Raw genomic sequence first — 13,240 nt, forward strand, 5'->3', positions numbered from 1 at the left:
AAGGAACCCCTATAAAGTTCCAAGGAGGCCGATCCCTTAAAGAGATCAACCCGAAACTTAGAATCCATAGGGGTTCTATCAGATAAGTTGAATTAACTCTTCCTTTGAATCAGCCCATAGACCATCATCTTTTAATGAAACAATAACTTTCTCTAAAGAAATGTTTTTTTTAAGATAGGCAAGAAAGTTAAGAGTTTAAGCTTTTTCAACTTATAAAGGTGCCCCTTAACTCTTCAGTAATTAATTCAAGCTATTCAATCAAGTTGAGCTATCTATAGGTTTGGGAAATAGGCTTACAACTCATTTAGTTTTTGGGTTATCATATTTAAGAGATTTGGATTAAAGGCTATGGGATAAATATTGTGGGTTGTAGAAAATATCATAGGATTAGCAAGATTTATACATGTTGATGTTAACAAATTAGATACTCTGTCACTCACCTTAGTGGATGGTGTGTATCGAATACTCCCAAGTTTCAAGATAATAAATTTCAAACTCTACTCTATCAAATTATAAAAAAATGATTCGTCTCATAAGATAATTATGAAAATTTTAAAATCATCAAAGTACGATGCATCATGAATTTAATATGTATTATAGTTTATACTTATCTTTTAGTAAATTATGCTCTCATTAATTAAGCAGTAAATTTTGAGCTATTAACCCTTAGTTATAAGAAAAATTCTCCTTTTATTTCTCTCTTTCTTTTTCTTTTTCTTCTTCTGTGTTCTCGCCCTATTATTTTTCTCTTCATCTTATAATATTGAGTTTGGTTAGAGTAGAGATGGTAAAAAACTATAAGCGAACGTTCATAGCTCAATTAGTTAAGTGTCTCTTTGTACACATTAAATTATTATATGGCGCTAAACATGGAAAAGCTTGTAATTTTTGTGGTAAAATGGAGTCGAGCTTAATCAAAGTGGAGTTTTTCTCGGGTTCGTTTCCACTTGTCGACCTCCCACTCGGCACTCTCCTCGCTCCAAGCTTCCAATCCGCTAATCTCTCCCTCCCTTCCTCCGATCACCTCGACCTCCTCATGAAGACGGTTAAATATAGAATCTATCATCCGGAGGAGCAAGGGAGGAAGGTGAGCCATCAGAGAGAGAGAGAGAGAGAGGAGGGCGATCAAAGGGAGTCGAGAGGGAGCATTGATTGATGGATAGCCCACCAGGGAGCGCGAAGTCGAGCCCGGAGGCGGAGTTGGGTCATCGATTGGAGGATTTGTGGGACATTCAGGAGCCGCAACTTAGCCCCACCGAGAAGCTCAACTCCTGCTTCGAGAGCATCCTTGTTGCTGCCTTCCCTCCGGCCCCATCCTCCGAAGGCACGTGACTGCTTTACTTCTGATGTATTTGGAGCTGTTGCTCATGTCTTTAGGAGATATCTTATTCATCATATTTATCACAAACATCCTTTTTGTTTTCCTAAAAGATGATTTTACCACTCTCCCTACCATTTGTTCGATAAAATGGGAGACAAAAAAAAGAGACAAGTAGTTAGAGGCTAATTAACCCGATGCTCATAGTTTTACTTGAAATCTTTAGAAAATAAAAAAAAAGGGTCGATGTGATAAGCAAAAAGGCGAGAAAAATAGTAAGAGTACTTTCATTTTGATTTTGTAACAAGGCTCTAATTTGATAAGATGCATAATGAACACTACCAAAACCATTAAGATGGTTATATTAGTACTAATTGCTCCTTCCATTACGTGTGTTTCTATATATTCATTGTTTTATAGTTTGTATTAGTGGGCATAATGGAAAATGATGATTGTTATTACAAAAATAATTGATAATTGTCACAAGAAAAAGAGTTGTGTATTCCAATCGAGTATAGCCATTCAATATTATATAGAACCACTACGAGTTTCTATTATGGGCAAGGCTGGATATATCGACTCTGACCCCACATTGGTGGGAGGCCCATGCATTGGGTACATTCCTTTTTCATAAAAACAAGTTGAGCTTTAATGATGCACAACTAGAAAAGATTGAACAACATGAAGATACAAATAAGAGTTGAATCCACATTTAAAGTAATGAGCAAGGGACGCAATTTATGTGACTTAACATGAAACGAGCAAACATTACAAATGTGCAACTCCTAACTACATAAAAGGCGATCTCTACAAGTTAGGTTGGTTAACAGGTGAGTTGTCCATGAACATGCTATTGTGAGAGGCTAAGAGCTTATCTTGGTTTTATCAAGATACCAATAAATACAACTATTGGCATCTAACATAGGGAATCAAAATCTTATCTTATCAGAGCCACCTAAATCTCATGTTTTGGTAGTTTAACATGGATCATTACTCATATTTATGATTATTCTAGTATTGCTGATATCTCTACCTACCTGTCCAACCTAGAAGTTTACACTTCATATTACAGATATGGTGCATTACTTTTTAGTTGTTCCTTTTAAATTGCTTTTCTCTATAAGTTTCTTTCAGTTTGTCTAAGTTTAAGATTGATTAGCTGATGGAATATGACATTCTAATTTGGAGTCCTTGCCATCAGTGGTTGAGATACCTTCTGATTCTACTCTGGCCAATGCAATTGAAATCCTATCCAAGCACAAGATAATGAGTGCACCAGTTCGAGATGTGGAAGCGCCAGAGAATGCGAGTTGGATTGATAGATACATTGGGATTGTAGAATTTGCTGGCATTGCTGTATGGATTCTGCATCAGGTTTGATGATGGGTTTAAACCAAATGCTCTTTAATATCGTAAATTTTTATATGTTGTGTATCAAAATATATAGTTCATAAACCATGCAATGGATAAACTTAAGTACAACGATTCAAGGACAAAATTCATCACAAAGAAGCTTGTTAACTAAGCAAATAAATATTAATCCTGGGAAATGTCAATCCCTTGAGCTGATATAGCTAATTTAGGTTTCAGTTGTAAACTTTGCATTATAGAATTTAGAAAAGGTGAAAAATAGTCATGGAACAGTTTATATATTGTATGAGAAAAACTTGATACAGTGAGTAAAGTTGTAACAAGGCATGACATTTGTTGGTGAAAACTTTGATAAAATTTTGAACAAATACCAAACTACGAAAGACCCGCTCTCACCATTCTGTAATGCAGCATGCACATATTATGTTATTGTGTGATTTTACTACATAAGTTCAAAGTTATATAAACTGGATTTTGTATTAGAGAGAACAAAGACAAATAACCAATCAAAAGGAGACACAAATGGTAGCTTGATCAACCAAGGATCGCCATCTCGGGTACCGGACCCGTTTTAGTGATCTATTGGACCAGTATGTATCGATTAGTACTAGTACACTAGAATGTACCGGTGTTTCAAAGAGAAAGGAAAAGAGGAAAAAGAGAAAGGGGCGGTGGAGGAATTGAGGAGGAAGAAGGAAGGAGGAAGGAAGAAAAGAGTAGGGGAAGCGGTGGAGGAGGAAGAAAAAGGAAGAAGCTGTGAAGAAGAATGAAGAAGGAAGAAGAAGAGGTGGGAGCGTATTTGGTAAGAATAATGAATGTGGCGGCAACAACATTGGCAGCGGCATCACGAAGCAGCAGTAGTGGCAACGGTGTCGTGAAGCAGTGAAACAACGACAGAGGCAGAAGAAGCATTGAACTCGAGAAGTCGTGTTCATGAGCCCTAATTTTGATGCTTTTATTATTTTTTTACTTAACTGGATTGGGCTGCCCGAAATGGTGGTGGTTCACGTATTGGCCCATGCCCAGACCAATAGAGACCACCCATCTCGTACAGTTTCGAATGGTACAGCAGTCCTTGATTCATCAATGACCGCAATTTTATTTGGTTTAACATGATGGTCCATTATTTCAACAGGAACTTTGGACCTTTCAAACTTGTTAGTAGTTACCCAGATCCCTTTTACCAAGTAGCATTCAACCAATATATGCTTAGAATTTAATTTGTGCCTCCAAAATAAATAAAATACATAGGAAAATAGAGCAAAACCTTAGAGGTATATGCTTAATCTTATATGCATCTGCAGTTCATGAAGAAAAACAACAAAAGCACCAGAAAATTCTGAAATTCTGAATAAGGAAACTTAACTATAGGTTACAGGCCGGTTTTGTTATGAGACATGCCCTTCCTAGAACATTTGACACATTCAAATAGGATGAAACCATTGGTGAGGTAGCTTTAGCTAGCCATGGTCATGTAAAGTGAGAAAGATGAGGACATGGAGGATAGCAGCATAGCTTTGCCATGGTTGATCGAGACCATGCCTCATGGACACTGCAGGAGGCACATATGCGGTTGTGAGCATAAAGGTGGAGGGAGATACTGAGATGAAGATGGTCAACACGGGCCATAACTGAAAGGGGATGTATGTGAAGGTCGACATGATGGAAATTTGGGGGAATCAACACTGTTCATTGATTCAGAGGAGTGTTAGGGCACAGAGGCGTGTGGCAATGGCCCTGCTGTAGTTTATACTGTTATGAATGTCATGAAAATGATCTGGATAGTGATGACTACTAAGTTGGAAGGAGATTTTGAAGTAGAGGCTAATGTCATGGACATTGAGGGTGTAAGATGTGGACGGCAGTGGATATGAAAGTGGAGGGATACATGAAAGTGATCTTTGAATGTCTATTGAGGGTTGAGAAAGAAAGGAATAAATGAGAAGAAAGAAAGGCCTTGGAAAAGGTAAAAAACTAAAGAAATCATTGTATAACAATGATTACATTTTGATTTTTCTTACTTATATTTCATGATTGTTCTAAATATACCTTTTTAAATCAAGTATGAGCAGGACTTGCACATACCAAAGGGATGTGAGATAGTTCCCAAAGCGAAATGTCAAACTAATCAAGTGATATGCAGATTTTTACCAAACTAAGAGATTGAGGCGATACATTAATAATGTAGAATTATGGAAGTAAGGATTGAAATTTTGTACCGTACCAGAGTTTCAAAATTCGCTCGGTATATATATATATATATATATATATATATATGTATGTATATATATATATAAGTAAAAAAAAAAGGTGACTGCCTCGCCGTCTTTTTTGGCGTGTGTGGGGAAGAAACCGAGGTTTCTTCTCCCCACTTAAGCAGAAAAACGAGGTGACATCACCTCGGCGATGTCGTGTGTGTATATATATATGTATATATATATATGTATACATATATATATATATATACAAGTAAAAAAAAATGTTTTCGCCAAGGCGACGTCTCCTCTTTTCTTCCCGTGATGTCGCCAAGGTAATGTCGCCTCTCTTCTCCCTGCGATGCTGAGGATTCTTCTCCACAAGCCAAGAGAAGTCATCAACATACGAGGAGGGAGAGCGGCGCCGATCTCCAGGTTCTCCTCTTCTTCTCCCCTTTCCCTTCTCCCTCTTTTTTCTTCTCTCTCGGTCACCGCCTGATTTAGGATGGTAGCGGAGTGGAAACAACCCCAAACAGTGGTACCACCTGGCAGTGGGTGATCCGTGTATCGGTCTGTTAGCAGATCGGTACGTATCGCTCGGTATGGGCGATGTTATTCAAAATTAAAATCTTTGCATGGAAGCACTATATATATGGGAGCTTGATACAAAGGAAGAAAGTAAAGGAAAGAAGAACTAGGGAGAAAAAGAAAGAAAGTGGAAACAACAACAAATTCACCTGTTTTTGATATAAAATTTTTTATTTGTGAAAATTTTCTTCTAGTCAAATCAGACCTAGTGTGATGTCACATGGACAAGCACATAACTAAAACATTTTATGTAGTTCTTGATATGACTATTGAGTGATCGATTAGTTTGGCATAGCTCCGTAAATTGCTAGAAGTACTCTGAAGTGTTGCATCATATGGAAAAACTGCCTATATCCAACTAAATGTATTTAGAGTATGCAAACACAGATAACTTCATCTATGACCATATGTTTCAATATGAACTTAATATGAAGCATTTCATTCATTATTTTGGTTTCTGCCAGTACGGTTTATAGATAACACACAATAAATTATACTTTTGGTAGCTTATATGAAACACAAACCAATGATCCATCCCAATTAATTTAAGTTGAAGATTCATGCATCTCCCATTATGGAGTTTCTGAATGCTCTTGAACTAGGATGAATAGCATTTATCATCTAACAGTATATTTCATGTCTTAACATATTTAAATAGGTTGATATTGAAGGATCAATAATTTAAGAAAATTTGTAAGTCACAAATATGACCATATTCTTTATGTCATCGGGGAACTTCAAGGTTAAGTCTTAGAACTTTAGTTTTGAATCGAAAGAAATTTTCTCAAAGATTACTAAAATTTGAAAATAAGCTGAAACAAAAGGAATTAATAGTAATTTAACCGTGGTAATATCTACTAAATTTTTAATTAAATCAATTGGAGAATCAACTCTAGAAGGAGTAATTTGACATGAACTAAAAATGAGTATGGATTTAAGTAATAATGTTGAGCATTTTCATATTTAATTGGAAATATGTGCTTGCACTTACCTTGAAATTTTGGTCGAGATTCGAGACAATAAAATATTAAATGAACTTCACGCTTTGATCCACTCGTTGATTCTAACAAGCTAAAAACTTACATGTACATCTGTTGCAGTCAGAAGTTGTAGCAAGTGGGATGAAGGCAAGTCCTGCTGCAACAAGAGATGCCAATAAATTAGCAGCAAAGCTAGGCACAGTTGTTACATTGGAAAGAACAATGTCAGGACTAGACAGCTCAGCAATTCCTGTGGAAGCTAATGGTGAGATCAAAGACAAAGTTCATTCCACAGGATCAGGAGCTACTGAAGCAACAATTGCAGGAAATATATTTGACGTATTCACTTCTTCAGACTTGTACAAAATTACAAAGGTTCCTCTCTTTTTGAAGTTATTTCAGAAATAATGAAACATACTGAAACTATGTTTAAACTAATTTTGGTTTCCTGTACAATAATGACTTTGTATAGGTTTCTGATATCTCGGGTTCATTCCGTTGGGCACCCTTTCTTGCCTTGCAGAAGTCTGATTCCTTTTTAACCATGTTATTGCTTCTGTCCAAATACAAAATGAAGAGTCTTCCAGTAGTTGACCTCGGTGAAGAGAAGATTGATAATATTATAACTCAATCTGCTATAATTCACATGCTTGCGGAATGTGTTGGGCTTCATTGGTTTGAAAATTGGGGAACTAAGAAACTCTTTGAGCTGGGACTTCCTATTATGATGCCTAGGAAGCTAATAAAGGTACATAATGCTGCAATATCTTAAATTTGCTCAATTTCAGTACTTTATGCAATCGATTTTTTTGACCATGTACACCTAATATAGATAATGTATCTAATGCTACCTGGCTAACAATAATTAGTTAAATTTTGAGATATTAAAGCAGGGTCTGTCGTACCGAGCTGTACCGCCCGGTATGGGCGGTACGTACCGGTCCGATAGGTTTTCGGTACGTGGACCGATTGTTACCGGTCCGAGGTACTGTAGCATTATAGCAGTTTATTATAGCACTGTAGCAGTGCTACAGTACTCGGTACACCGTACCGTACCAGTACCGAGCCCAGGTCAAAATACCGGTACAGTACGGTACGGTATTACGAACCTTGTATTAAAGTACTACAAAATTAATCATTTATACCAAAAGTATCCTTGCATTAAAATTGAAGGAAATTCATGTATAAGCATAAACTGATTAATATCAAGTTGCATCTGTGGTTGAATGCATGTAGAATTATATGTCATTCTATATCGACCTGAGAGATAATGTGACTATTATTACTATTGTTCAATTCAAATATGTATGTGTTAGAAGTTGATGGAAGAGCAGAACTTTAATAATATCTTCCTGCCATCTCATGCAGGTGAGGGAGGATGAACCAGTTCTAAATGCCTTCCAACTAATGAGAAACAAAGGAGTTGGCGGCCTTCCAGTAGTTGATGGAAGTGGGAGAAAGGCAATAGGAACTATAAGCATAAGAGATATCCACTATCTCTTAACTCAACCTGCACTATGTGACAAGTACAGGTTTGTGTGTGCAAAAATTTCTAGTTGTCTTGATAGATTTAATTTACAATGCAAAAATTTCCCATCATCTTGATAAATATTATTTTACACGACCTGAAACTATTGCTTATGAATATTGAAATGTTGTTTTTTCTATTTTACAAGATTTCTCTTGGGCCTACAATTAAAATAAAAAGCAGGCCAATGTTCATGGGAGATGACCACTGACTTTTGTATACCAGAATAACAAATTCATGAGTTAAATAAAAAATTGTGATACATAATTTAGGAGAACTGTGTCAATATGTACTGCATTAATACATAATATGCATCATTTTCTTAAAAATCAACTTCTCACATTTGAGGTAGATACAGATTGCCATGAAATATTCATAGCTTCCTTATTTCCACGAGTTATATTAGTACAACCTTTTGAAGTGCGAATTGAACTGATCTAACATATTTAACATTATGTTAGCAAGATATAAATTTGTTATATGTCCTTACAAAAATTGCTTTAAACTTTTCTTAAAGGTCCATCACTACCAAGGACTTCATCATCAAAATAAAGGCTTATGTGGAAGAGCAGCAAGTGGTTTCATCAACGATGAACAATGTCGTAACTTGTAAAAGGGATGACACAGTTAAAGACATTATTCTGAGTCTCGACATGGAGAAGATACAAAGGATATATGTCGTGGACCAAGATGAGAATTTGGAGGGCGTGATCACACTTAGAGATATAATCTCTAGATTGGTTCACGAGCCACATGGCTACTTTGGAGATTTCTTCGATGGGGTTGTTCCACTACCTCAGGGTAGCAGAGTTTAATTGCTAACAGCCTGGAAGATTGTTCACTGGTGTTAGCTTCAACTTCAGTTTCATGTTTTTTGTTTTTTTTGGTTTTGGTGTTAACCAATCAATTCTCTTTAATAATTGTGTAGGTTCACTATTTTGAAAAATGATGCTTACCATCAGCTTTGGATGGTTGCAGCAGATGTAATATCAGTTTTGAAAAGAATAAATAGATCATTAGCAAAAAGTCCAATGAGTGATTGCCATTTTTATTATTTTAATTTATTGATCAAGAAAAGAAGTAAAGTTACTCATGAATCTCATTTCAAGTTTCTTAATCATATTATCCGTATAATTTGCACAGATAATATCATTAAATTCATGCTTAATCAGATTTACCTTAAAAAGTCATTATTAATGAGAGATCCTCTTTTTTTGTTTTTTCGATCCACGGTTTCATTTTTATTATGCATCAAATAATGATTTTCGAAATTTATAAAAGAAATGAATTTAGAATTGCAAGATTACCCAACATAACCTTTCCTCCACATAGGGTTGTTAAGAAAATATGTCTTTTGTGTCCTTTTGAAAATATTTCAAAATCTTTAAAATATAAGTACAAGTAAAATCCAAATAATTGATTGGTTCTGAGTAGTTTAAACATTGGGCCTTTAATCATGCTTCAGATTCATCTGATTTGTTTTCAACACATTTAATATCAATCATGGAATAATCACTAGTTCTTGAAAAATTATCACAAATATTAATTAATTCTATTTAACATATTAAGTTTTTTTTTTGCACCAAAATTATTTAAATTTAATTAGCCAAGTGTTTCCTCGATTCCAAACTGAATTGGGAATTAATCGATCATTGGAAAATCGTATTAACCGAATGATCGATTAAAATCGAATTAGTCATAGTCCTTGTATTTTGGGAATCGTAACTCTTCGATCTGATCGTTTGAGTCTAATGATCGATTTTCTGCCCTCTGACGATCGATTAAGAATAGCTAGTTTTGCTAAGAACATTGTATTCGGAGAACCTTCGCAATACGATACGTCGTAGTATATTTCAGTTTAAGCAGTGAAATAATAAATCATGGTTTGGTGAGACCTACTGAATGAATGTTTCTGAAGATGTCATCTGAAGAAGCAGCTGAATGCAGCAACTCCTGTCATCATATACATAATTATGTTCATAAAGTCAATATTTTTTTTGCAAAACTCTTGTCCTTTATCTGTAACTATTGAGGGGTTTGTTCTTATATTTTTTTTATATATTTTACACAATATATATAATTTAATATATATTTATTTTCATATTTCAAATATATATTTATCAAAGCTGCAATTCAAACCTTGATTCGTTCCCGACTTTTCCCCTGGCATATACCGAGCTCAAACCGAAGCTATGAATACAAACATGGTTAGCATATTATCCAAAGATCCTGTTAGGCTCCAAAACTTGACCTCAATAGCACAGATTTCCATCAAATCAATCTCCCTTCTCCGCTATCAAAGTTTCCGATCGCAAGCCGAGCCAAATTTACCGCCACCGCAAAAGACTTACTCGACCGTCTACCCAATTTCTGTCAAGAAAACGTAGAAATTAGTGGCATACACGACTGCATTCTGAGGCCACACACGAATCTCTTTCTTGAAATCTAAAGCCAAGAGGTTAGACGGCGAGTCCTACTCCAGTCGGTGGTGATCGATTTGTGTGAGAAATTTGACTGGGTAGTTGATGAATCTGATTTCGTCGATGACTTAGTCTGATGGTCATATGGTCGAGTTCTAACACTTGAAAAGTGATTTCACTGATCTACATATATCGTGAGTTGTTATCGGTTTATGTGCAAAATTTGAGTGGGTAGATGATGAATCTGGTTTTGTCGATGACCTAGTCCGATGGTCATCTGATCAAGTTCTAACACTCGAGAAATGGTTTCACTTATCTCGGGATATGTGACTGGTGATCGATTTGTGAGTGAAATTTTAGTGGGTAGATGATGAATCTGGTTTTGTCGATGACTTAGTCTGATGGTCATCTATCGAGTTCTAACACTCGAAAAGTGATTTTACTAATCTACGGATATCGTGAGTAGTGATCGATTTGTGTGTGAGTAGATGATGGATCTGGTTTTGTTGATGACTTATTCCGATGGTTATCTGATCGAGTTTAACACTCGAGAAGTGGTTTCACTGATCTCGGGATACCATGAGTGGTGATCAATTTGTTGCGAAATTTGACTGGGTAGATGATGAATCAAGTTTTGTCGATGACCTAGTCCGATGGACATCTGATCGAGTTCTAACACTCGAGAAGTGGTTTCGTTGATATCTGAATATCGTGAGTGGTGATCGATTTGTGTGCGAAATTTGATTGGGTAGATGATGAATCTGGCTTTGTCGATGACTTAGTCCGATGGTCATCTGATTGCACTCAAGAAGTGGTTTCACTGATCTCGGCATATCGTGAGTGGTGATCGATTTGTGTGTGAAATTTGAGTGGGTAGATGATGAATCTAGTTTTGTCGATGACTTAGCCCGATGGTCGTCTGATCAAGCTCTAACACTTGAGAAATGGTTTCACTGATCTCGGGATATCGTGAGTGGTGATCAATTTGTGTGCAAAATTTGATTAGGTAGATGATGAATCTGGTTTTATCGATGACTTAGTCCGATGATGGTCTGATCGAGTTCTAACACTCGAGAAGTGGTTTCACTGATCTCGAGATATCATGAGTGGTGATCGATTTTGTGCGAAATTTGAGTGGGTGGATGATGACTTTGGTTTTATCGATGACTTAGTTTGATGGTCGTCTGACCGAGTTCAAACACTCGAGAAATGATTTTACTGGTCTTGGGATATCATGAGTGGTGATCGATTTGTGTGCAAAATTTGATTAGGTAGATGATGAATCTGGTTTTATTGATGACTTAGTTCGATGGCGGTCTGATCGAGTTCTAACACTTGAGAAGTGGTTTCATTGATCTCGGGATATCATGAGTGGTGATCGATTTTGTGCAAAATTTGAGTGGGTGGACGATGACTTAGTTTGACGGTCGTCTGATCGAGTTCTAACTCTCGAGATGTGGTTTCGTTGATCTCGGGATATCGTGAGTGGTGATCGATTTGTGTGTGAAATTTGATTGGGTAGATGATGAATATGGCTTTGTCGATGACTTAGTCCGATGGTCATATGATTGCACTCAAGAAGTGGTTTCACTGATCTCGGCATATCGTGAGTGGTGATCGATTTGTGTGTGAAATTTGAGTGGGTAGATGATGAATCTAGTTTTGTCGATGACTTAGCCCGATGGTCGTTTGATCAAGCTCTGACACTTGAGAAATGGTTTCACTGATCTCGGGATATCGTGAGTGGTGATCAATTTGTGTGCAAAATTTGATTAGGTAGATGATGAATCTGGTTTTATCGATGACTTAGTCCAAAGATGGTCTGATCGAGTTCTAACACTCGAGAAGTGGTTTCACTGATCTCGAGATATCATGAGTGGTGATCGATTTTGTGCGAAATTTGAGTGGGTGGATGATGACTTTGGTTTTGTCGATGACTTAGTTTGATGGTCGTCTGACCGAGTTCAAACACTCGAGAAATGATTTCACTGGTCTCGGGATATCATGAGTGGTGATCGATTTGTGTGCAAAATTTGATTAGGTAGATGATGAATCTGGTTTTATTGATGACTTAGTCCGATGGCGGTCTGATCGAGTTCTAACACTTGAGAAGTGGTTTCATTGATCTCGCGATATCATGAGTGGTGATCGATTTTGTGCGAAATTTGAGTGGGTGGATGATGACTTAGTTTGATGGTCGTCTGATTGAGTTCTAACTCTCGAGATGTGGTTTCGTTGATCTCGGGATATCGTGAGTGGTGATCGATTTGTGTGTGAAATTTGATTGGGTAGATGATGAATCTGGCTTTGTCGATGACTTAGTCCGATGGTCATCTGATTGCACTCAAGAAGTGGTTTCACTAATCTCGGCATATCGTGAGTGGTGATCGATTTGTGTGTGAAATTTGAGTGGGTAGATGATGAATCTAGTTTTGTCGATGACTTAGCCCGATGGTCGTCTGATCAAGCTCTGACACTTGAGAAATGGTTTCACTGATCTCGGGATATCGTGAGTGGGGATCAATTTGTGTGCAAAATTTGATTAGGTAGATGATGAATCTGGTTTTATCGATGACTTAGTCCAATGATGGTCTGATCGAGTTCTAACACTTGAGAAGTGGTTTCACTGATCTCGAGATATCATGAGTGGTGATCGATTTTGTGCGAAATTTGAGTGGGTGGATGACTTAGTTTGATGGTCGTCTGATCGACTTCAAACACTCGAGAAATGATTTCACTGGTCTCAGGATATCATGAGTGGTGATCGATTTGTGTGCAAAATTTGATTAGGTAGATGATGAATCTGGTTTTATCGATGACTTAGTCCGATGGTGGTCTGA

General features: G+C 36.8%; 1 protein-coding gene across 1 annotated transcript; it reads left to right on the forward strand.

Moving 5' to 3' along the window:
- The first annotated feature begins 931 nt into the window (after positions 1–931).
- LOC135629039 (SNF1-related protein kinase regulatory subunit gamma-1-like) lies at positions 932–9,008 on the forward strand. Its single transcript, XM_065136162.1, has 6 exons — positions 932–1,324; positions 2,520–2,692; positions 6,573–6,827; positions 6,925–7,200; positions 7,821–7,984; positions 8,498–9,008. The coding sequence occupies exons 1-6, from the start codon at positions 1,156–1,158 to the stop codon at positions 8,793–8,795; spliced, it is 1,335 nt and encodes a 444-aa protein (XP_064992234.1). The 5' UTR covers positions 932–1,155; the 3' UTR covers positions 8,796–9,008.
- Positions 9,009–13,240: the final 4,232 nt, after the last annotated feature.

Source organism: Musa acuminata, chromosome BXJ3-1 (assembly GCF_036884655.1).
Source record: "Musa acuminata AAA Group cultivar baxijiao chromosome BXJ3-1, Cavendish_Baxijiao_AAA, whole genome shotgun sequence".
Classification (NCBI taxonomy): Eukaryota; Viridiplantae; Streptophyta; class Magnoliopsida; order Zingiberales; family Musaceae; genus Musa; species Musa acuminata.